Consider the following 24,326-nt stretch of genomic DNA (forward strand, 5'->3'; position numbering starts at 1 on the left):
AGGAGTCAGGATGGATCATACCACTTTGTGGGCGTGGCCGGCCGCGTCGCCGCTGGTGTTTTTTTTCTTCTTTTTTTTGTGAGTGTGATGGATGTTGGAGAGGGAATTGTTGGGATGGAATGAGGAGAGAAGAGGTATAAGATAGGGGCAAGGTTCGTAACCTGGAGTTTGTTTCGCCCATCTCAGGACTGAACTTGGCCTTTGTCTTCATCAAATTGACTTGATTACCTAAGATATCTCGAAGATCGAGGGCAGCATTGAGATATTGCTGTTGAGGCTACACATCAACCAACCTGACTTACAACATCTACCTACTCAACCAACCTACGTATAGCACCCAAACAAAATGCTCTACACCCCCACCCCAGACACCCTCTACCACCCCCCCCCTCACCACATCGATCCCCTAGGGTACTCCCGCCTAGCAATCATAACCGGTTGCTCCTCCGGCATAGGCCTCGCCACAACGCAACTCTTTCTTTCCCACCAGTTCCAGGTCGTGGGGCTGGACATCGCACCGTTTGACTACGACCTTTTGCGGGTGGAAGACCACGGTAGATTTCATTTTCATCTAGGGGACCTAACCCTCCCAGGACAGATAGAAGAAGGTGTGAGAATTGCTCACCATTTTGGGTATGTCTTCCCCCCCTCCCCCCCCCGTTTCCCCCCTTTTGTGTTATCACTAATGCTTGTTTTAGCGGGAGAGTTGATGTGTTGGTCAATGTAGCCGGCATCCTCGACACCTTCTCCTCAGCCGACACCCTCCTCGATCCAGACTGGGACAACGTCATCGCCGTCAACCTCACCGTCCCCGTGAAAATGATGAGGGCCGTGATTCCTTACCTCAAACAGAGGCCGGAAGGGGGCGTGATTGTCAATGTGGCTAGCACCGCGGGGAGGAGTGGTGCTGTTGCTGGGGTTGCCTACACAGCTTCAAAGCACGGGCTGGTAATCCCTCGCCCTTTTTTCCCCTTTTAGATCCCCCTTCCCCTACTTCGTTTCCCAACCCAATCAAAACTGACGTGAAGTACCGGGGCAGATAGGAGCAACAAAAAACGTCGCCTGGCGCTTCCGCAACGAAAACATCCGCGCCAACGCCGTCCTCCCCGGCTCAGTCGACTCCTCAGTCGGGAACAGGATAACAAAAGAACAAAGGGTTGATCTGGAGGGGTACAGAGCTGTCGAGTATGTTCAACCTCCTCATTATCTCATTAAACAAATCGACTGACAGTGACAGACCAGTCCACGCCCTTCAGGCAAACCCCATCGCACCACTACCACCCATCACCGCCCTCGAGGTCGCCAAGACGATCCTGTTTCTGGTAAGTGATCAGGCGAGGACCATCAACGGGGTTGAGTTGCCTGTTGATCGGGCATGGGGCGTTGTGTAGATGATGCGTATAAATGCGGTTTTTCCTTGGGTTTTGGTTGGTTCCGGCGGTTGTGTTTCTTTGTGTCCCATAGCAAGTTACTTTCCGTAGTCAGCCCAAAAGTTGATTTATTTCTCGAGTGCTACATCTCATCAGAAACTTGAAAGCATCAACATCAGGAGATCGCGATAAGCTAGATACAGGGTAGCCCCATCCCACCCTGACGTAGCGAACAACCCCAAGCCCCACCTGACAGATGCGGGGAAGGTGGGGAAACTCAGCCCTATTCTGACCGTTCCCCAACTTCTGGTCACCTGAAGACAGATAGATGAATTACTACCAGAACACAATGAGTGACAGGGTCAAAGTAACATTGGCTACAGGTGTCAGTTACTACTGCTACACTAGAAACAAGGTGCCAAGTGACACCGTCATAGGTTCCTCCACAATCTTGCCAGACGTCGCTCAATAATGTCTCTTGTATCTCCACTGAACATAGGGGTAAGACGTAACCATGGGTATCTCCAACGCTAGTTACAGCATCTCATAACTTTTCAGACCAAACAAACGTCCCAATTACAATCTCCTTCTGCAAATGACGAGCCCGTGGCCAGCTCAGGCCACCACTAGGGGAGTCTTCTTAGACCGAAACCCGGGTGGCGCGTTCTCCTCGTCCTCAGAATCGTCGATATTCAAGAGCTGGAAGCGATTGCTGACCGATGATTGCCTCTTTGGCTGAGGAGCTTCCTTGGTCTTCAGAACTATGGGGGCTGTGTAAGGGTGGGCACACTGATCCACGTCGAATTGAATTCTTCTGCCTTTGTACTTCCTGTCCAACATGTTAGCCTCCCCTAGTGAGAATCTGCGTAATGAAACATACATTCGGCTCAGCATGCAGGTGCGAGCATAGATGGCATTGTGCACCGAGTTGAGCTCGATATGACAGTTTCCGCCGATGAACTGTATTTTGATCACAACCAGGTTGTGGATATGATCCAAGTCTTCGCGAATCACCTCCTCGGTATGTTGACTGGCGCAGTTCATGATGACAAGGTTGCGACTGGCTCCGGCCGAGATTTTGCCCGCCACATGGCCTGGCAGCACAAACTGACGCTCGTTCCACTTGACCTCGACCTGTCCTCATGTTAGCAAAAGTCAACCTACTCAAAAACCAAGTTGCCTACCCTCTTGTTTCTGATATACAAGTCATTACGACGACAATAGCCATAGAATTTCTGAGCATCGGCCGCATGAAGAAACGAGACGGAAGCTGAGCGGTCGTGAGAGCGAAGATACACGTCTAAGAGCTGGCCGCCGCGCACGGAGTTTGTGATATCAGAATGAGTGGTACCCTCGGCGAGATGCATGATTTGAAGGGTACGATGGCAGTTGCGCTCGTACTGATGGCGCTTCACTTCCTGAGGTGGTCCTGTGTAGTTTGCGCCAGGAACAGGGGACCCTTCTTCGATTGAGACATCTTCGTCCCCCTCGTCCTCCTCGTCATAGTCTCCTTCATCCCATGTTGAAGCGGTCTGCTGTTGGTACTGGCGATGAGAACGGTGGCAGGGATGGTCGTAGGAATGGCCGTAGGAGTTGCTGCTGGAATCAGTATGCGAATGGGAATGCGAATAACCGTTTCCATGTTGGTGGGAAGAGGCATGATGACGCTGCGTCGTCGAGGATGAGGAGAGACCAACACCTCCATGGTCCGTAGTAGAGGCGTGTGTATCCTCGTTATTCTCGGATTGGAAAGCCTCATCACCTTGGCTAAGGAGCTGTCAAACCGTTAGCAACCCGCAACTCAAACTTAATGACTATGGTGGGGACATGGGCTTACAGCTACTGTAGCCTCGTCTACGCCACCACGTAGGAGGTTGCGCTTGAGGTTCTCTGGAAAATAACTTAGCTTGGTTGAACTGATAGATATCGCAATAGATCTCACCATATTGTCTTGCAATGGACTTGAGCTGGTCATATTCAACCTGTGAAACAGACAACGAGTCTGGAGCATTGATGCTCTTGATGCGAGTCAGAATGTTTCTTTCCCTATGTCAAGTGTCGAATTAGTGTGTCGAATTTAACTTACAAGCTGAACCCTAGAAGCGGGAGATGCAGGTCAGCGTTAGGTGACAACGTTGGTGAACGGTTTCCCAAAGAGTCGGGTTCGGGATGTTGCGCGGATAAGGATAAGGCGGTAACAGAAGACACAAAACATACCTTTGCAAGAGGAGATCAAGATCGGCACGGGCGATGGTGACCGTGTCAGAAGAGGACGACATTTTGACGAGAACTCAGAATTCGCAGACTGAGGGTATCGGGAGCTTGTAAAGTGCAGAACCAAAATATTTAAACAAAGTATTGGTTGGTGGAAGCTGCCCGCGCCATGATATGGACCCTGCTGCGAGCTCTTTCCTTTTCATCCAATTCAAAGTGAACTGACTTTCCCACTGGGAGCAGCCTCCAGCTCTCTCCCCAATCGCACGCTTATCTTCACGTGTGCGGTGTGAATGATGCAGCCAGCTGCTTCCCAATTGCTCACCATCTCCCGGCTTAGCGTCAAAGTATCCCGCCATGGCCACCGCTTTTTTGCCTCTCTGTTGTCTTTGAGCCTGCAAATGATACCATGAGGCTGGCTGGATGTCCCACCATACGGCTGTCAGTGAGTGAGTGACTTCGGGATGATGAGATGGCAGCCGTGAAAGCCAGATTCAGAGGCTGGGGACCAGGCGTTCATGGCTTCATGCAGGTCATTGGGAAAAGATGGGATGACATGGACACTGGCTCATATCTTTCCCTTGAAAACCGTTGGACTGGCTGTGACAGTTTTAAGTGTTTACATGGCACGACTGCAGCCATAATATTTAGACTGACTGGAATGTGTGAACAGCAGGAACAGCATGACTGACAGCTGCAACCACTTGCGCCATCCAGTGCCGTATAGGAGCAGAGGCACAACGATTCCTGATATTGCCTCTTCACTCCGAAGCCACTGATCCAGCGCTCGGCCATTGCTTGGTCTCAAGTGCGATGTCCGGACGGCGGGGTTTTGGGCGGCGAAGTTTCACCTGAAAAAGACATCTCTATCATGCTGCCGGTACTCGAGCGTTGCACGGCCAACACTTCAACAGCCAACGTGCAAAGAAGAGGTGCGGAGATGCGAGGTCGATGGCCGACAGACCACCGACTGGTTGGTCCCCACAGTTTAAGCATCTTGGCGATGGTGATCGATCTGCGGTGGAAACAGCAAGAAGATATACCGGCATACGGCCAATTGTCACCGGCGAAGAAGAGATCACCTTGGGTATTTATGCGGTTACGATGATGAACACAACGATCAGGATATTTTTAGCCGTGCATCTGGACACGAAGCCAGGATACGAAGGAGCATTAAAAAAAAGCCAGGGTTGAGTGGGTAACGCGGTCTCCTGTTTTGTCGACGCCACTTCAGGGCTCCCGCTAAGCCCGATGCTGCAACGCTGTTAATTGGTTGCAGCATTGAGTGGAGTCGCTCGCTCGCCGGCCTGTCGTTGGTCGTGGAATGCACGCAAAGCCTGGAACTCCAACCCTCGACTTTCTCATTCCAGCCGCCTCCCAACTCCATCGTGCCTTGAAAGCGCTGCCTTTTTTTTTTGGGCTTGTTCCATCGTTTTCTGTTCCTTGGGCAACCGGAACCGCACATTCGCTTTTCTGAACGCTCGCTACTTTTGTTGTCTAGCTGTCCCAAGTGACGCCTACTCTCGCTGAACCTTCACGCACATACCCTACCTGGCCAACCCTCGTTACTTTTACTCCACGCCCGTTTCGCGCGGGTCTCATTTTCGGCCAAACCGCCAATAGGGGTTACCCGCCGTGGCCCAGCAAGCAAACGCACCCGTACCACTTTGAGAGAGACACCCGACGTGAACACCGGCACAAACACCACTGCGACCGAGCCTTTTCTCCGACGTTGAACAGACATCTTTACTTTCGCTTCCCTCTTCTCGGTACCTGGTCGACCTGGTCGCCTGCCCCTCGAGCATTTTCAGACGCGATCGATCCGAGTTTGTCAACATGAAGTTTTCGTCGGCCGTTGCCCTCCTGGGCCTCTCCTCTTCAGTCTCCGCGCTCGCATGGCCCGGTTTCTTGCCAGAACTTGACAGTCTGGTGGTAAGGCAGAACAGTGATGGTACGGAACACCCCAATTGCCTCGTCATTACTCGGCTGCGGCTAACAAGGACATGTAGAAACGACCAACTCCCCGAAGCCAACAAACACACCCTCGAGCAATGATAACAACAACGAAGAGGAGAAAGAGAAGACCACAACGGGCCCAGCCACACCACTCAGGACAAACCTCAACACAGCCGGCATTTCGCAATCGGGCAAGGCCACAGGCAGCGCAGCACCGAATGGCACCACTTCCGGCAAGCCCCGCCAAACCGAATTCAATCCACAAGACCCAGCCGGCGCCGTCGTCATGATCACCCCTTCGGTTATGGAAGGCTACCAGCTGTATAAGATTGGCGACTACATCACCTGGGCCTGGAACTATACCAACCTGCAAGGAACTCCCACCGCCATCGACGTGCTCGTTACCAACACCGTAGCCAAGCAGACGTGGACCCTCACCCAGAACATGACGTTTCAGGAGCAAGGAAGTTACACTTGGGACACGGGCGCATACGACCGGACAGCCGTGGCGTCTCCTCTGTTGGTGGAACAGTACACCCTCATCATCCACGATTCTGACTCGGAGCCCACTGGCGCGGCACCTGCGGGCATGCTTGCGCCCTTCAACAGCTTCAAATTCGGATTATACACCCCCAAGGTCTATACCCCCATCAGCGACGGCTGGAAATGCGCCTCTTGCAATGGTGCGGGTGGCATGTCGATTGACAGCAAGGCCGTGGCTGCCGCGGGCGTGATGAGTGTGATCACAGTATTGAGCTTCACGTGGTTCGTGGCTGGGTTTGGTGGGTTGATGTAGATGTGTCTGTAATTGATCTGAAAATGGTTGATTTCGTCACGTCGTACAGTGGGAGGAGAAAAAGAATAAAATGAAAATGGGGGCGAGATCTACAGTGCTGTAATGTCTTTTCCAAAAGAGGTGAGGAATACTTACGCTTAATATGGGAAGACAGAAAAGTGTAATTTGGTTGGCTGTTTACTTTTTCTGTCTTTGGCACAAAGAATTGGTTCTATTTTTCGGGGCTGGGGGCGTTGGCTAGAAACATATTTTTCGGTACGCTTGATTTGGTTTCGAAAAAGTCGAAAGCAGAAGCGGCAGAGCGGTTGAGTTGTTGACTAAGGGGATGGATTTCTCGTTTTCACCTGTATCTGTTTTTTTGGACATCTCACACACATTCATGGCGAGCTTTTTCCGGAAAGATGACGACTTTCATGCATACATACATATATTTCAGGTAGCTTTAATGACGAAGGGTATAGCTTGACTTTTCTGTCTTGTTGGTCTTGTTGATATTGCATTATATATACAGCCGCCCCCTTTCCACGGCTTTTTGGTATCCATGTGTCGCAGTCTATGTTCATTAGGTGCTATTACATCACATCATTATTCTCGTCCATGTAAACCACCTCCTTCTCAAACCATCCTCAAAGCAAACCCACCCCCCCTCTCCTCTTTCTCCCTCCCAGCAAAAATCCCACTAAAGTCCACCGCCCCCAAATCCGCCGCCTTTTGTCCCCTAACCGGCGCATTGGGCGTCTCCCTCTTCCTCCTCCTCTCCTGGCCCGCCTTGCTCGGAAAAGTAGGAAACATGGCCTCCTGCTTCGGCTTGGGGTCCTGCCGGAAATACTCATGCTCCAGCACCTCCCTCGCCGCCGGCCTCCTCTCCGGATCCAGCGCAAGCAACCCATTAAACAACCCCACCCCCGCCGACGTCAAAAGCGGAAACTTTGTCCTTATCCTCGAGTTCGTCGATCCCGGCGTCGGGTTATTCGGCAACCTCAACCCCCTCGCGTTCGGCAGCCTCCGAAAAGAAGGCCACGACTCCTCCGAGGGCAGCCCGCACAGCTCAAATATCCGCGTGAGCTCATCCACCTCGTTCCTCCCCTGCAGAAGCGGCTCCCTGGCCAGAAGCTCCCCAAAGATACACCCCACGCTCCAAATGTCAATCGCGCTGCCATATGTCGTTGCCCCGAGCAACAGCTCCGGGGCACGATACCACAGCGTAACCACCAACTGCGTCAGTTTCGGCGGCGGATCGCCCACATATCTCGACATACCAAAATCCGCAATCTTTAGCTGGCCCCTGTTATTCAACAACAAATTCGACGTTTTGAGATCCCGGTGAAGGATCCAGTTGTCGTGTAGATACGCCACCCCGGAGCAGAGCTGCAACATCAGCGTCTTGACTTCTGAGGCCAGAAACGGCTCGGGCATGTCCTCGAGGATAGACTTGAGGTCGTGTTCGAGGAACTCGAGGACGAGAAAGATGGATGGTTCCAAGGGGGTGGTCGAGTCTGAAACCACTACTTCCAGCAGGGGGACGATGTTTCTGTGGGAGCTGTTTCGTAGTATTTGAATCTCTCGCAGGCCGGTGACGGGGAGGCCGGAGCGGTCTTTCGGATCGGTCTTGAGGCGCTTGAGGGCGACGATTTTGGAGGTGGAGAGGCAGCGGGCGCGGGAGACCCAGCCGTACGCGCCTTCCTCGATGTCGTTCAGCTTGTCGTAGTTTTCCACGCTGCGGGAGCGGGAGATGGTTCCGGGGGTGAAGCGGAGGAGGTTGGTGGTGGTTGGTTCTTCTCGGGGGACTCCGTTGTGTGTTTCTTGTTGTTCGGGGGAGACTCGTCTTCGTTTTGGGGGAGGGCCGTTGGGGCTTTCTTGTGGTTGTGGTTGCGGTGGTTGTTCTTGTTGGGCGGCGGCGGCAGCTTCGCGAGTTTTTCTTTCGGCTTCGAGTTTGCGCGCCTTTTCGGCTTTGAGGCGCTTCTTTTCCTCTTTTTCCCTTTTCAATTGCACTTCGCGCAGGGCGTCTTCTTCGTCGTCTGCCCAGCGGGACTTGGCTTTGCTTGCCATGGTGATTCACTAATGTCTAGGAGACTGGATCGGGATAAAAATTTGTGTTACTGGAGGCGCTGGATGTTGTGTCTTGAATAAAAGAAGTGCTGTTTTCGCTGGGGGGCGCGTTGTCGCGTGGGATTCAAATGCATGCAAGAGCTTCGAGATTCAAAGATTCAAGATGCGCTTGGTTTATTTGGACATTTCCTGGTTGGTCAAAGCTTCTTCTCCAAGTAACAACCACAGCTCAACGCCTGGGACCGGACGGCAGATAATAACACGGCCAGCGCAGCTATACCGTTCAAATATCTCTTGATACTTTTTTGACGTGATGGGTCAACCGTGTTCCTTTTTTGCTTCTTGGTATCTGCATCAAAAGAGGCATTGAGCAAAAAGATGCGAATAGGGGGCGCTCTTGCCCCCTTATTCGGTGCTGAGAAATGACATGATGTCCGTTCGAGGAAGCCGCGAGCGATTGTCTTGGTTATTTTGGGAGGAAAGATCTCATCAATCTTGTTGTCCGAAACATGACTTTCCTTTTTTCTTTTCTTTTTTTTTGTTTTTTTTCTTTTTTTTTTTTTTTCCTTTTTTTTCTCCTTTTTTTCCCCACAATATGCCACTCTGGTCTTGCTGTTTTTTCAACAACACCTTCCCCTCCGGAGCGGGAGAGCTTCGGTGCGCCTTCCGAAGCCTCAGAGGATACGAGGCTTGGTCGAGCCTTCAAACTCCCAGAACTATGGAATCTTCTACCCACCTTTCTCTGCTGACAGCTCCAGTGTCTGCATCCTCCATCGTCATCCCAGTGGCATCAGCTTTCTCCCTGCCACTGTTGTACTCCCGGCCTGTCGTTACCATCTCAGGCCTTTGCTTTCTTTTGCTCTATGTTATCATCAGACTCCCTTGTCAGAATGGAAAACCTGACTAGCGCCTCATCGGGGAGCTCCATGTCCCCAACGGCTACGGACAAGGAGACCAAGTTGAACCCCAAGTCTCGCGTTTCCATCTTTGCCACGCTTCGTCGCAAGACTTCCCGAATTTTTGTTACCAAAAACACACCTTCACAAACACCAGTGCCCTTTACAGATTATCAACCACAGCAAAGACGACGTTGGTTCAACTCTGTAGGTAACCGGCACTCTCAACGGCAGAACATTCGGGACCACTTTGAGCGCGACGAAAGGACAGAAACCCCAACTACACCAACTACACCAACACCGTACTCGAACAGAGATGGCCCAACCCCTCCTCACTCGCCCGCCAGGCGGTTGTTGAGGACGACTAGCTCCATGTTTCTCTCGCTCCGTGGCAGGTTTCAACAAGAAAGCCCCACCAGCCCCGAGAGTCACTATCAGCAAAGGGCTAGCAATGATGATGACAATGGCAGTGACCATGTCATCGGCGTCTGCGATCCAGTCGTACCAAAAGCTCCCGTCCTGGCCTTGCCGGCGGATGTCAAGACCAGAGCAGGTTGGCTAGGCCGCCGAAGCTCTTTTCAACTAGGCGTTCAGAAGGCTGTCCAGGACACGGTCGATAAGAACTTCTCTTTGGACTCTGCTTGTGACACACCTGGTAAGTCTATGCTTTTCTGCACATCACAACGGACATGGCTGACCAGGACCTACCTCCATAGTATCCCTTGGCCCACGAAGCCGTCCGACATTGCCACCGCTTGCTACCATAGCTTCGATGAATTCTTCACTAGAGGAAGCTTCACGTCTGTATGACACAAGAATCGGTTTGCTGACCAGTGCGAGGGACGGTTGCCTCACTAGTCCAAGCATGTCAACTTGTGCAAACCCGTCGGGGACCCCTCGGGATTTTTCCTCGGACTCGCCAACTCTTCCCAGCAGTAGCCAGCAAGACTCGGCTCGGACATCGCTGGACACGACGGTGAATGGCAACAGCAACTCGCTGAGCAGCCCCAAGACGCTTTCATCCAATGTCAGCATCCCTTCCCGCCAGCGCCGTATTCTGTCGGATTCTTCCTGGTCGCCAGAGTCACCAGAGGCACCGGTTTGCACCGCCTGCGGAAGCGCCAACCAGTCTCGTCTGATGGAGCGAAGCCTATGCGAGCTCAACCAACTCAGTGATGAGGAATTGGAGGCACTGTTCAGGAACAAACTTGGGGGGTTGTCACTGGTTTCGTTGGCCTCATCGAGGGGACATTGTGGTCCATATGGCAGCGGCAGTAAGGTTGGTGCTGACGAGGCAGCAGAGTTGGAGCTGAACAGAGCAGAGGAGCAAGATGACAAGAATACAACGGCGAGTATCTTGGAAGGGGATTCGAACATGTGTGCGAGCACTCCGAGGCGGTCTCTGCGGGAGGAGCTGTTGCAGGTTGGGGAGGCATCGCAGATTAGCTGGAGTACCTCACAGCAGCTTGAGGGTGAGATGGAGTAATGAAGCAAAGCATGATATCAGAGTAATGGTACGAAAAAAGCGGTTTGGTAGTCAGATTGGAGTTGGAGTTCAACGGTTGGTGGTCTTATTGGTGCTGCTCTTGGGAACATTGAAAGGAAGAGAGTAGCTTGCAAGGCCGAAAGGCAAGATATAGTGTTTAGGCAGAAGTTATACAAACAGTTGGTCAGCTTTTAGTTTTGTGACCTGTGTTGTTGTTAATGCGCCTGGGAGACAAAAAGATGTTTCTCATGCCCAAATGAAAACAAAAAGAAATGGTCAAAAGAATTGGAGGAACTGTTTCAAGAGACCCTGATGATACTGACTTTGACCGACCCAGGGATCGAACCTGGCACCTTTTGTGTGTGAGACAAACGTGATAACCACTACACCAGCCGGCCTCGGATGAAGATGGCAGTCGCTGATGTGATTTATAATGGAGATGCATGACGGTATGGAGTTGCGGGGGACCGCGGAGGAGCTTCAGCAATTCCATGGCGAATGGAGACAGAAATAGGAGGGCCCCACCCTGTCAATATTGCGACCCCCCTAATTCCCCTGAATCGACCGATGCGAGTTTCGGTTTTTTTTTTTATCACAGTGTCAACAAAGGCCCGTCGCTGAGTAAATGGCTTTTCTCCATCTGACCCCTTTTCTGCCCACACCAGGAAGACAAAAGAATTCTTCTCCCTTGACGCTAGAAGGCCGGCAAGAGGGGTGGAATGCGACCGTACAGTTACCAAACTACAAAAGATAGAAGCGATCTCCAAGCCCAATGATGGACGCTGGACACTGGTGGAGGGGCATTCCCGGCGGGAGCGACTGCTAAGCAACCAATGTCTTGCACGGAGCAGGGAGTGGACGGACCACCTTCTCCCAGGGAACACCACCTCGGGCGCCTCAGACCGCGCTAATCTTGGAGCCGTGCACGGTGTGCATAGGCCTGGCTGCCTTTTCGTTAGCAACCTGGGGGAGGAGGGGGTGGTTTATCTCAGCTTCAACAGGGCCGATCTTCCTTCATTAACCTAGGAGCATTTCAACGAGCGACGACTTCTTGTGAACGGAAAGAGAAAGGAAAAAAAGTCACACTTAACTACTCTCACCACTTTTACACACACACACACACACACCACCACCCGTCTCTCTTCGTTCTTCTTGTAATTCCTTTTTTTTTCTTTCAATATCCCCTCTCTCTTTTTTTTGGTCAACAGCAAGAGCAAATAGCAATTCCAGATGGCTGGCCGTTTCGTGCGCGCGTCGAAATATCGTAAGCTTTTGAACCCACCTCCCCTACCTACCGAGAGAGAGAGAGAGAGAGACCGACCGACCGACCGACCGACTACTCCGACGAGCAGCTTGTTGCATTGCATAATCACCGAGCCTCATCAGTCGCGTGCTCTGGTGTTTTTGGGCAGTTCCCGACGCCAGCGCATGCGATTGTGACTGAAAGAGTGTTGTAGTAAGAGGAAGGATTATACTGACAGGCCGTTTGCTTTCTTTTTGTTTTAGGACACGTCTTTGGCAAGCCCACCAAGAAGGAGTTTTGTTATGACAACCTTCACATCAGCCGCAATGCTTGGGACACCAACTTGCTCAAGGTAGGTGTTGCTACCCGAGAAAGAAACGGAGTGGTGAAGCTCACCAATGTTGGTTTTCTGGCTAGGTCAACCCCGAGTACATCTCCGTGAACTGGGAGTCAAGTGGTGGTGGTGCTTTCGCTGTCATCCCCGTAAACGAGCGCGGCAAGCTCCCCGACCAAATACCGCTGTTCCGTGGACACACTGCTGCTGTGTTGGATACCGACTGGTGCGCATAATATCCTTGGAGTGTTGGGGGTTCGAAAGGAGATGGTCTGACTTGCGATTAGGAACCCGTTCAACGATCGCATCATTGCCTCGGCCTCGGATGACGGCAAGGTGTTCATCTGGGAGGTGCCGCAAGGGTTCACACTCCATACCGATGCGGAAGAGATTGTTGATGTAGCTCCTGTTAGCAAGCTGGGTGGACATTCCAGGTAGGGAGTGATGCTTTGGCTGCTTGTCGAAAGGGGCTGCGAGGCTGATTGGTTTCCAGGAAAGTTGGACATGTTCTCTTCAACCCAGCCGCCGAGAACATCCTGGCCTCTTCTTCCGGCGATCAGACTATTAAGCTGTGGGATATCGGTACCGGGCAGGCTGGTCACACTCTGAAGCACCCCGAGATTGTGCAGAGCTTGTCGTGGAGCGCCAATGGCGCCATGTTGGTGACTACCTCGAGAGACAAGAAGCTCCGCGTCTGGGATGTCAGGCAGGAGAAGCCGGTCCACGAGCACCCCGGCCACGAGGGTGCCAAAAACAGCCGCGCTGTGTGGCTCGGCGAGCACAACCGCATTGCCACTACCGGCTTTTCGAGGATGAGTGAGCGGCAAATCGCTCTCTGGGAACCTGGTCGCGCGCAACCCATTGGTGGCTTCACTTCTCTCGACTCCATTTCTGGCGTTTGCATGCCCTTCTGGGACGACGGATCCAACTGCCTTTATCTCGCTGGCAAGGGTGACGGCAACATTCGCTACTTTGAGTATCAGAACGACAAGTTCGAGTTTCTCGCCGAGTACAAGTCTGGTGATCCCCAGCGTGGTGTTGCTTTTGTTCCTCGTCGCGGTATCAACGTAAGTCGCTTTTTTGTTCTTCTTTTCTTTCGGCAACAGATTCTCTAACAGACAACAGGTTCACGAGAATGAGGTTATGAGAGGTTACAAGACGGTCAACGATACCTACATTGAGCCCATCTCTTTCACCGTGCCTCGTCGCGCCGAGACCTTCCAATCCGACATTTTCCCTCCCGCTACCGGTGTCAAGCCCGCCATGACTGCCAAGGAGTGGTTCGACGGCAAGGAGGGTCTTCCCAACAAGATCGACTTGGAAAGCATCTATGACGGCAATGCTCCTGTGGAGGTCGCTTCCGACTACAAGCCTCCTGTTGCGATTCCGGCTCCCGCCCCGGCCACCGCGCCTGTTGCCTCGCCCAAGAAGGAGCCCGAGCCGGCTCCTGTCGCCCGCGCCCCTGCTCCTTCGGTTGCTGACCAAAAGACCTCCATCTCGGCCATGGCCAACAAGTTCCAGGACGATGAAGAGTCTGGCAATGATTCCGAGGCCTCGAGCTTCGAGGAGATCTCGCGTCCCGCTCAGCGCCAGAGCATCATCATCAAGTCACCGAACAAGCCGTTCCCGATCGCGACTACTCCCCCTCCCGGCACCAAGCACTCTCCTAGTCAGGTGTCCCCTGTCAGATCCCCCGGCAATGTAACACCTTCTGTGAAGCATACCCCTACTCCCTCGGCAGCTACCGCCGCTGCTGCGGCTGCGGCGGCCACGCCCTCTGGGACTCCTATCGAAGTGTCTCTGGAGCAGATCAAGCACCTCTTGGTCCAGCAGGCCGTCATCATCAGCTCCCAGAGCGAGAAGATCACCTCCCAGACCAACGTCATCAACCGCCTTGCCAGCGACGTCGAGACCCTGAAGAAGCGGGTCGAGGCCGGGTCGCAAGAGCAGAGCGAGCGGATCCGGCTTCTGGAGCTGGAGTTGGAAGAGGCCCGATCTTGAAGGGTGAACTTTTTGACCAACCTCGAGTTGAAAAGATTGGCGTTGGATCTTTTTTTGGTTTTGCTTCTGGGAAGCGAATTTCACACACACAGAACAATGCATGTGAGATGTATGTCATTACGAGCGATATGGGTTGTTTGAGTTTTTTTTTCTCTTTATTAAAGACTAATTTGGGGAGGGGGGGGGGGAAGGACTGGAGGGATTTTTTCTTTCCTGTGTTTTTCTGTTTGTGAAGACATGGTCGGATGGAAAAAAAGAGAAAAGTCCTGGTCTATCTCTGGCTTTTTTGATTTGATTTGGGTTGTTTTGCAAAGTCTTTCTAGCGAAGAATAGGGGAGGGAGGTGTTTTTTTGGAAGAAGACTACTGGGGGGGAGGAGGGGAGGGGAAGCAAGCAGGCAAAGCGAACAAGCAAAAAAAAAATTCAAATACCCATGATTTTTTCATTATTTTTCTTGTTATGCGTATATGTACATTTAAAGTCACCGTTTCTGAGACATGACAAGATCAATAAAGGGTTGTTTTTTAACAACTTTTGTACTCTATTCTGAGTTATGTCTAAAAGTGTTGAAGTGTGAATTACATGTTGAATCTTTTGTCTTGTCCTCTCCTTTGTTTAACATGTAAAGGTGTCGTCTAGCGGCAACAAGAGCAAGTATTGTAAAAGTTGATGTCATCGTCGTCATCAAACTCGATCTCATCCAAGATCTCTTGTGTAGTCTTTTGCTTTGCTTGTTGTTGTTCCGCTTCCCTTTTTCGCCCCATGACAAAAGCGTCGATATCGAACTGCTTCAGCTCCTCCTCCTCCTCCTCTTCGTCCCCTTTTGTCTCCTCTAGTAACCCCCTCAGTTCCTCCACCGTCGTGTTGTCCACCTTCCCCTCTGCTACCAATCCCTCCAGCACTTTCAAATTCTGCTCTGCCCCCTCCCTTTCCATCGACGTCAACTTTCTCCTTTGCGTTTCCAACCCCTCCCTCGCTTTCGGTTCCGTCTTCCACTCCCCCCCCTCGCTCCCATTCTGATACCCCACCCCCCCTCCCCTCCGAACGACAACCACCTCGTGCACATGTCCCGGGTGCTCGTCAACCCACCCCGCGCCAGTAACGCACCCGCCAAAACTCTCATCATGAACACCCCTCGGCGTCAACCTCGGCGGCAACCCCCTGCTCATACTCTCCGGTAACCCCCGATAAAACCTAACCAACACCCCCAACCTCGAGAGGACCTTTGGCACGGCGAGGATGACTACCTTGACTGTGTACCCAGCCCCACTGAAAATTTTGACTATATCCTCAAAATCCCCCGGATGTCGACACGCGCTCTCGACCAAGACCGGGATCTGCGCTTCGGCGGCGGCGAAGCAAGCCATTGATAGCCAGACTCTGGCGGAGGGGGAGGCGAGGGCGGAGGCGAGGGCGGGGTGGAGGGTTAGGCAGGGGGCGTAGAAGGGGTGGTGGGTTTTGTAGGTGTCTGCTATCAGGTGGCAGGGGGGACGATTTGGGGAGGGGGATAGGGAGGAGGATAGGAGGGGGGCGAGGCGGGTTTTGCCTGAGCCGGTTTGGCCGAGGAGGATTATCGCTGTTGGTTTTGGGGAAGAGGTTAAAGGGGTGGGGGGGATGAAGGGGGTTATTTCTAAGGGGAGGATGGAGGTGGTGAAGATCTGGGATTGTTGTTCGGGAGTGAGGTGCCAGTGGGGGGGGAGGGAGGGTTGTTGAGGGTTGTTGTTGTTGTTGTTGTTGTTGTTGGAGGAGGAGAAGGAGGAGGAGGGCATTTTGAGGGTGGTAGGTGGCGGTTGATGAGGTGGAATGGAGATGGATGCCCGGGGGGGAAGGATGAGGTGAATTCGGAGATGCTGAGCTGCGGATCACTCAGAGGTTCATGTGCTGTTGTTTGGCGGATGGGTGAACGGTCAAAGACTTTCAAGAAAAAAAGAAAAAAACTCACGATATCAAAGAAGGAAAGTTTGGTTTATATATATATACCACCTGCACGGATACAACCCAGCTTTACGTAAGGCACCGCCGAACCGTGGGGCGAATCACAAAATGTCTTGGCTGGAGGTGCGAGAGAGAGACAATGTGGGAGTCAGGGAGGGGCAGAACCTGAGTTCGGTGCCCACTTTGAACGATCACGACATCTCGCTCTCTGGTGTAACAACCTGGAAGGATTTCTCTTCTACTATTATGCCAAAGCCAGACACCTCAACTTACAGAATCATCTCAGTATCAAAACAAGACTCAAAGTTCATTGGCATGCCTTGGAAGTTAGAGAGTAATGAGTGTCAACTTAAAGCGATGATAGCATCGAGATGATGGCTAGGCTTCAAATGATAACCCAACAACGGCAAATGCACTTGGACAGCTATTTTCGTAACGATTTTTTAATTTTCATTTTGTCGACTCGTCTACTAGCTCCACCTCTTTCCCGCCCATTAGCTATTAAGTCATCTCCCAAGAGACATATTCTATATCCCCCTCCCATAGGATCGTCCAAACCTTCCTCCATGGGCCACATATCTATCTAGCAATCTTTCACAAAGCGCACATGAGTAATCACGCAAAGAAAACATCGAGAAGAAAGTCTAAAGCAATATTTCGATTGATGCTCCCAACACCACACAACCTAGCCAATCAACAAGATGGGGTAGAAGAGTAAGAAGATGACAGCAACAGCACTCAACGAGCAACAAATACACCTGTGTGCATAAATCTGAAAATATAAAATCTGTCGGTGAGGTAACAAACCCCAAATAACAACCAGAGCGAAATCAAGAGAACAGCACAAGGAAAATAGCAGCAGACATAAGAGACGAATCCAAGTAGAAAAAAAAAAGAGACGAGTTAACCCTCGGCAACAGCAACTACCAGATATAGAAACAAGAAGAGAGTAAGAAACTATTTCCCCTCCCACTCTCTATCTTCCTTTGCCGGCCAGCGAAACATCCATCCGCTTTTCCATCATCCCTGCCATATTTAACCTCCACCGTTCATCTTCGTCGTCATGTCACCTTCCCAGCCCTTCCCCCTTCCAACAACAGAAAACCCTTGCCAGCCAACCTTGCACCCAAAGTCTGCCAGCAGTGATGTGTCGTAAGAGTGAAGAACAGTCCTCAAAGGACACGAGAAGCCAAGTCGAGACCTTGGAATGACCCGTAAACAACGAAGAAAGTCAAAGGAGTACGACGATGGTGATGAACAAAACGACTTTTGATAAGGCATCGTACCAATACTCAACATGAAAAAAGAAGGGTGATGTCGAGAAGAAAAAACGCCTGGAAAAGCAAATAAGCTGTTGACAAAAAACCGGGTGCTTGCCCTCCTCCTATGTCCGTAACTCCGTTGGTAAAAAAGAAGATCTCATTCCCTTCTTCGTGGCGGATTGTTGTCTTCTCCCCGATGACGAGAAGACTCTATTTGAGGTATCACAAACTTTTGGTGAAAAAAAAAAAAAAACCGTTTTGAAGGCCCCCGTCGCAAATGCAAATGAACTAACCGCCGAGTCTATGCATACACTTCATGAATGCGAGACTGATGCAATGAAAAGACCCTTTACTCCTTCTTGTCCGAGGTGACAGTCGAGTCGAGCGACGCCTTGGGGAGAGCGGGCGACGCGTGCGCTGATGGAGGCGAACCGGGATGATCAGCCTCAGCAAGAAGTCTGCAAATACATGTGGGTCAGTTATGGTCCATATACGGCGAGTTAAAGAAGCGAGTAAAAACTTACGCAAATGCATTGGCGTGGCCAACCGAGTCGCGCTGCGAAACTGGGGGCGTCCCGGTGCGTGAGGAGATACCGGAATCCTCTCCGGTACGCCCAAAAGCACCACCGGGTCCTCCCATGCGTCTACCGCTATTGCTTCTAGAGTTGAACATCGAGGTCGGGCCGAATGAAGCCATGTTCTGGCTGGAGCTGCGGTTGGATGAGCCCTTCAGACGACGGAGATCGTCGCTAGCCACCGTGTTGGGAGCCGCATTAGCGTACGAGAAGTTTCTCGAATCTTGACGACCACCCATGGGGCGACCACCAGGGACACCGCGCTGGTTGGTGCGGGCATTTTCCGCTGCCTTTTGCGCAGCGGCAGCTTCGGCCTGCGAAATTGTTAGCAACATAGTCTCGAACACGAGAGGGAGATGCATGGCTTACCTCGGCGCGGACTTCCTCGAGGGTCTTGGGGCCCTTGTTCTGCTCCTTGGAGTGCCAGCCACTGCGGCGCAAGTCCACAATGTCCATGAGCATAAACTTGAGACGACTGGGAAGAGTCGGCAGATTCATCATGGAATCGATGCGCTGGAAATAGGCATCCATCATAGGTCGGCCCTTCTCAGTGCTATCCAGAGTGCCACCAATCGTTCTGAGCAGCTTGGTGAGAGATTCAATCTCGGCTTCATCAGGGAGATCCTGATACTCGAGCAACTTGCGAACACACTCGTGCATGATGCGCTCTGTCAGCATACCCAGCTTGAAGAGCTCACCAATGAACTGGACGAGACCGAGACCGCGACGCTTGGCAGCCGCAGCAATGTAGTATTCATCTGAGAGCATGGCCGCCTCGGCAGACTTCTTCTCATCGCCCTCCTTGACCTCAGGAGGAGGAGGTAGGTTAGACTTCCATCCTCGCTCGAACTCAGTCTGGCAACGGTTGAGGAGATATTTGCGGAAAAGGGGACCACCGCTGATAACGTTGCCCTGCTTGTCCGTGACAGTCTCATCGCGGATCTCAGGGCTCATCGACTCGAGCATGCGCTTGCAGAACTTGGCATACATGGAGGCCCAGTGGGCTTCGTCTGTCGCCTTCTCGAAGGTGAGCTGAATGACTTGGCGAAGTGTCCGACCGTCCTGCTCGTTCTTCGACTGCGCGGCGATGGTGAGGATTTGATCGGCAATCTTGTCGAATTTCTCAGGAGTCATCTTGTTCAGGGCAGCCTTGACCTTGCGCTGCACCATTTCGGGATCCATGTGGCCATTTTGAGCCACGGCGGTCGGGTCTTGAGGCTTGTTGATGCTGGTCGGTTTCCAACCCGTCGCCGAGACTTGAATGGGCTTGAGCTCCATGCCTGCAGTAAGGGGCATAGTCTTTGCAGCTTGGGCCTCGGCCTTTGCGTTGTTAAAGTTCCCTTCTCTCTTGCTGCCTCCGCGTCTGCTACCGGTGCGGGGAGAGGGCAAGCCTCCAGCAGCTGAAGGGTTCCGGCTCATGCTCGTAGGGAAACCACCACGGCCAAAGCCGCCCATAGTGCCCATGGGGGGTCTTCCTCCCAGACTGCCTTGTGACATGGCAAACCGTTGCTCCGAGGTCGTACCAGGAGGAAGTGGTTTGGCGCCAAACTGGCCCATGGCTCCGCCTGAAGGGAAAGCGGACGACGCACCAGCGCGGGAACCTTGACGGCCGGAACCGCCACCCGGGGTGCGGGCCGAGGCCGAACGATCCGAGTCGCCAATCAAAGTCTTGACCTGTTGGTGGAACTCCATAGAAGGCTGCTCAGTGAACACCTGCTTGAATTGCAGCAAAAAAGCAGCGTCGTATTTGAAGACCTTGCCCTTCTTTGACACCGCAGCGTTGAGAGCAGGATTGGGTGAGCGGACACCCTCGGGATAAATGTCCAACTTCACGCCTGGGAGGAAGCGGGCGGAACGAAGGGACTGCAGCGCGGCACTTGGCTGAGGGGCCTCGACCTGGGCAGTCTTGAGGGGCGCCAGGTTCAGAGCGGCAGGCTTGCCCTTGGGTTTGTCTGCGCCAGTCTTGATGGCTGGGGGAGCCGCGGCAGCTGGCTTTTCGCTGATGGCAAGCTCCTTCAAGTCCTTGCTGAGCAATTCGGCCACACTGGAGGAGCCGCCCTTGGCCCGCTCCTGCTCCCTCCGCTCCTCTAGGATCTCCATCTCGCGTTCCTTGGCTCTGAGAGCTTCTGGGCTATTCTCAGCCGCCTTTTTGGCTTCTTCAAGGGCCTTCTGGGCTGCCTTTTCGGCTTCCTTCTTGGCGGTGATCGCGGCCTGTTCGGCTTCACGCTTCGCATCCTCTTCCTCCATCTCCCGAATCATGCGCTCCATGTATTCCTCCTCAGTCTCCTTCTTCTCCTCCTCCGTTGCTGGTTTCTTGGCAGCCCCTGCCTCGGCTTCAGCCTGAGCCTTGGCTTCGGCTTCCGCCTTCTTCTTTTCCTCAGCCTCTTCGGCAGCCTTCTTCTCAGCGGCGAGGCGCTCCTCCTCGGCGGCCTTTTCGGCAGCAGCCTTTTCGGCAGCAGCCTTCTTCTCCTCAGCAGCCTTTTGCTCCTCAGCAGCCTTCTTCTCGGCGGCAGCTTTAGCCTCGGCCTCAGCAGCAGCTTGTTCAGCGGCGGCCTTGTCCGCAGCAGCCTTGGCAGCAGCTTCGTCGTCCTTCGCCTTGGACTCGGCAGGCGTGATGGTGGAACCCATTACCTTGTTCTTGAACTCATTTCTAACCTGCTCGATTGTCTTGCTAGAGGCGCTTTCATTGCGCACGTGGGATGGAGTCGCCGACTTGGGGGGCGGAGTTGGGGTGGAAGCGATTACGGGAGGCGTCTTAGACTGCTGCGTAACCGGTGGGGCGGGAGAGGGAGGAGCCTTTATAGAGTTGATGTCGAGAACATTACCGTTGGGGTCCTTGATTACAATGCCACCCTTCTTGGGACGAGCAAATGTCGAGCTGACAATCGCAGGCGCAACGGCGGCTCGTGGCTGGGGGGTGCCTTGGGTCGAGGGAGGAGCTGGGGCAGGGCCAGTGCTCGAGGCTGGACGATCTGAAATCTGTGAAGCATTACGGGACATAGGAGGGGCACCTGAAGGGGGCTGGTAGGGCGCTTGTGGCACAAAGTTTGGCTGTCCTGGGTTGAAGCCACCGGCCGGAGGGAGGTATGGGTTACCCTGGCCCATGTATGGCTGGAAAGGAGGAGCCCGATAGGGATCCATGTACGGCGCGCTCATCTGTAGTTTGGTTTCGGTTAGCAGCCTTTCAAAATTACGGCTTTCTGGTGATAAGTCGATGGGCCCCATGAACGGAGGACCCAGCATGGGCGCCCCGCGCCTGGGATCAAAGCTGTATGGGGCAAGCGGGCCATCCGAATACTCGGGCGGTGGGGGGCCGCCGTTGAACTCCTGATGGAAACCGACTCCTTGTTCCCACACCTTGCTCTGACGTCGAGGCTTCTGGGAGAGCTCGAGGGCTTTCTGTTTCTGGGGAGCGCCATTGGGACCACGCATCTGCTGGGAAGCCTTGTCCGCCTCGCGGCGAGCTTGCTTCTTGTTTTTGTGCGGCTTGAATGAGGAAGAAGTAGAAGAAGAGGGGGGGTTTGTGGGAATGAAGGGGGACTTTACTGGTTGTTGATACATGTTCATGGCGGGCGGGTAATAGTTGGGCGGAACAGGTTGCATAGTGTTCGGCTGCATTACTGGAGTTCCGTGGGCCATGGTGGGAGTGCCAGCAGGGCTAGCACGATGAGGTTGGGGAGAGGCAGGGTAGCCGCCCCGGTACGCAGGCATTCCACGACCGGCATGTCCAGCGTTGGGACCAGAGAAGTTCCGGTTGTTTGGGGGAAACCCCATGTTGGGGTTGTTGTTGAAGTTATGGCCGTGGCTGAAGCTGCCACGTCCACCGCGACCACCTTGGAAGTTGCCACGACCGTGACCAGGGCCGCCGTGCTCACCATGGGCCGAAGCCTGGGAGTCCCGTCGAACATGCGGGCTCTGAGCCATAGCGGCACCGTGCTGCTTCATGTGACGCTGAGAGGGACCGGTTAGCAAGGGACTGCGGGAATAATCAGACATGTTCAGATATGTACTCACATCAGCGTCGCCGGGGAAGCTGCCAAAGACAGGACCCTGAGCTGGGGCACCAGCGCGTTGGGCAAGCCCACCACCACTCTGGTGGCTCTGGGGAATGGGCGATGGGGAGTGAGCAGGAGACGCCACTCTTGGGTTGGCACCACCCGGAATCGGGATAGGTGTCGCTCCAGCAGGCTGGGGAGTGCTGTGAGCAATGGCTGGCGACTCAAAGCCGAACTTGGGGATCGGGCCACCGACGGGACCACCGTTGGCAAGATGGCCGGCCGGGGCGTTGGCACTGATGGTGACAGAGGGCTTCCGGGTGTGATCAGCAACACTGCCGTTGGCAATGGTGGTTCCGCGAGCGACAGGCATGGCGGGGGTAATGTTCTGTCTGCCGTTCACCGGCTGGACATTTGCGGACTTTCCATTAGGAGGGACAGTCGAGCCAGCCACCACGGGCGGGTGAGAACCCGTCGCAATCAACGGGGTTGAGGTCGGCTTCTTGTTCGCACCGGCTGCAGAAGCATACGACGGGGCAGCTACGGGAGCGGTGTTGGAAGTAGCCGGCGTTTGGTTGGATTGACTCGCAGTAGAAGTCATTAAGAAATCGGTTGCTCGAAAGCTCTGTTCTTCTCGAGGTGCGCGGTTTGTTGTATCGAATTGATTGCGGGGGAGGATTGTTGGTGTGAGACTAGGGTCGAGATATCAAATCCGACGTTTGCTGCTGCGCAGAAGACGAAAAAAAAGTCCCGGCGAAAAAGAAAAAACCAGTCGCTCCAAAAGTCAGATAGACAGTGTGGAGTTGCCGTTGGCTTAAAGTTGCGTGCAGTCGCTTTCACACTCGAAGAGTCGGGTGGTTGGGCGTGCAGGGCAAGGCAAACTCTATCGTGAAAGAGTGTGGTGGTGGGAAGTGGGAGGTGGGTTGTCGCAACCGAAAAAGTTCGAGGCGACAAGAGAGCGACTTTGCCGGATCTGCTGGAGAGAGCCCACAACAAACTGTCTTGGGAGGGGGTAAGGTATTACCTCTGCTCTGCTCTGTCAGGTCTGAGAGAGGGGCAGGGTGAGGTGGGTCGTAAATCTCTGCTTCTCGGGTGGAGAATATGAGAGAAGACGTGAATGGAGGTGCCCGTCAGTGAGAGACGTTTTCCTCCTCGAAATCCACAAGATGGTTGTGAAAAAGTGGTGGTGGAAAATCGAAAAAGAGGGAAAAATTTGGGCACTGCAGCAGCTGCTTTGATGGTTGGTGAGGCGAGGGAAGGGGGGCCCTTGCCCAGGCATCTCTCGCCGCACCAAAAAGTTAATCAAGTACCTGCCTGCCTGTGATTTGCTCCCCGTGGTACCTCTGCCCCACTTATGCCCACGTCCCAAAGCTTGGACCAGGTGAGTCTGCCACTCACTTAACGCTGACAACCTGCTGCTTCGTTAAGTGGATTCACTGATGAGTGCTATTATCTAGGCCTCTAGGTATGCCAGACTCTCGGGTTGGCTATGAACTTTCAGATATTGACATGTGCATGAGGCTGAAGTTGCGAGTAAACCTTGAAAGTCACCTCAACCACGCCAGTGACATCAAAGGCTGTCAAGCTATGGACGACGGGAGCCCTGCCCCAGGCACTGGCACAAGCACCGCCGGCTCACTGCTCACTGTGAAATTATCCCGACACCTCATGGCAGCGCAGTGTGGTGCAAACAACACATCTGGGCAGGAAACATGTGCTCATCTTTGTTTTTTTGTCCATCCATACCCCAGTGAGGATTGTGAACAAACATTCATTTCAGGTTCACAATAGCAGACCATCGCGGGGTGCCCTAAAGAAAGTTGATGGGTCTGGATGCCATAGGTCCCCAGGCACTTCGACTAGAAAGTCTTATTGTCCCTGGGTCTCTTTCCTATTGTCCCGATTCTCTTTGAGGCATCACACTCGCCTTGACAACCTTTCACCGAGGGCATACTGGTCTGTTTCTATCGGCAGAACCCAGGGTTTTGGATCATCTTCTGTCAATAGAATGGAGGTGTCGTTGTGTTCATACATGAATATTCATCAAGTATCTAAGTGTACTTGTATAGTCCCCTTCCCCATATAAACCCCCCACTATGACCCCTGCCCTCTTTACACTTTAAGATTCCAGACCACCCACCACTGACTCCCGATGGCTGGCTTTGACTCCTTCATCCCATGTTCCCTCTCTTGCATGATCTTTTGCATGCATGAG

The 24,326-nt window shown here is 53.1% G+C and overlaps 7 protein-coding genes and 1 non-coding gene across 8 annotated transcripts; 4 read left to right on the plus strand and 4 right to left on the minus strand.

Annotated features, from left to right (window-relative positions):
• Positions 1-346: 346 nt before the first annotated feature.
• QC762_711115 (uncharacterized protein) lies at positions 347-1,517 on the plus strand (the record flags this gene model as incomplete). Its single annotated transcript, XM_062893962.1, has 4 exons — positions 347-633; positions 699-948; positions 1,040-1,185; positions 1,238-1,517. 4 exons carry the CDS (start codon positions 347-349, stop codon positions 1,389-1,391), a joined length of 837 nt encoding a protein of 278 aa, XP_062739816.1. The 3' UTR covers positions 1,392-1,517.
• Positions 1,518-1,720: 203 nt separating this feature from the next.
• On the minus strand, positions 1,721-4,272 carry QC762_711120 (uncharacterized protein). The gene is made up of 6 exons (XM_062893963.1): positions 4,242-4,272; positions 3,588-4,003; positions 3,208-3,416; positions 2,555-3,145; positions 2,251-2,504; positions 1,721-2,199 (listed from the first exon to the last, which is right to left on the minus strand). The coding sequence occupies exons 3-6, from the start codon at positions 3,379-3,381 to the stop codon at positions 1,986-1,988; spliced, it is 1,233 nt and encodes a 410-aa protein (XP_062739817.1). The 5' UTR covers positions 3,382-3,416; positions 3,588-4,003; positions 4,242-4,272; the 3' UTR covers positions 1,721-1,985.
• QC762_711130 (uncharacterized protein) lies at positions 3,483-6,917 on the plus strand. The gene is made up of 3 exons (XM_062893964.1): positions 3,483-4,033; positions 4,258-5,535; positions 5,594-6,917. The coding sequence occupies exons 2-3, from the start codon at positions 5,421-5,423 to the stop codon at positions 6,334-6,336; spliced, it is 858 nt and encodes a 285-aa protein (XP_062739818.1). The 5' UTR covers positions 3,483-4,033; positions 4,258-5,420; the 3' UTR covers positions 6,337-6,917.
• Positions 6,558-8,385, minus strand: QC762_711140 (uncharacterized protein; the record flags this gene model as incomplete). The annotated part of the gene is made up of 1 exon (XM_062893965.1): positions 6,558-8,385. The coding sequence occupies one exon, from the start codon at positions 8,383-8,385 to the stop codon at positions 6,952-6,954; it is 1,434 nt and encodes a 477-aa protein (XP_062739819.1). The 3' UTR covers positions 6,558-6,951.
• Positions 8,386-8,608: 223 nt separating this feature from the next.
• Positions 8,609-14,920, plus strand: CRN1 (Coronin-like protein crn1). The gene is made up of 8 exons (XM_062884336.1): positions 8,609-9,042; positions 9,144-9,936; positions 9,998-10,753; positions 12,274-12,362; positions 12,428-12,570; positions 12,632-12,778; positions 12,838-13,411; positions 13,470-14,920. Exons 2-8 carry the CDS (start codon positions 9,249-9,251, stop codon positions 14,343-14,345), a joined length of 3,273 nt encoding a protein of 1,090 aa, XP_062739820.1. The 5' UTR covers positions 8,609-9,042; positions 9,144-9,248; the 3' UTR covers positions 14,346-14,920.
• Positions 11,093-11,165, plus strand: QC762_0114250. Its single transcript has one exon. It is a non-coding gene; the product is annotated as a tRNA-Val (tRNA).
• Positions 14,921-14,979: 59 nt separating the features above from the next.
• QC762_711160 (uncharacterized protein) lies at positions 14,980-16,113 on the minus strand (the record flags this gene model as incomplete). Its single annotated transcript, XM_062893966.1, has 1 exon — positions 14,980-16,113. The coding sequence occupies one exon, from the start codon at positions 16,111-16,113 to the stop codon at positions 14,980-14,982; it is 1,134 nt and encodes a 377-aa protein (XP_062739821.1).
• A 596-nt stretch (positions 16,114-16,709) lies between these two features.
• Positions 16,710-23,357, minus strand: QC762_711170 (uncharacterized protein). Its single transcript, XM_062893967.1, has 5 exons — positions 22,131-23,357; positions 21,663-22,067; positions 18,486-21,272; positions 18,066-18,430; positions 16,710-17,999 (listed from the first exon to the last, which is right to left on the minus strand). Exons 1-5 carry the CDS (start codon positions 22,710-22,712, stop codon positions 17,891-17,893), a joined length of 4,248 nt encoding a protein of 1,415 aa, XP_062739822.1. The 5' UTR covers positions 22,713-23,357; the 3' UTR covers positions 16,710-17,890.
• Positions 23,358-24,326: the final 969 nt, after the last annotated feature.

This window comes from Podospora pseudocomata, chromosome 7 (assembly GCF_035222375.1).
Source record: "Podospora pseudocomata strain CBS 415.72m chromosome 7, whole genome shotgun sequence".
Classification (NCBI taxonomy): domain Eukaryota; kingdom Fungi; phylum Ascomycota; class Sordariomycetes; order Sordariales; family Podosporaceae; genus Podospora; species Podospora pseudocomata.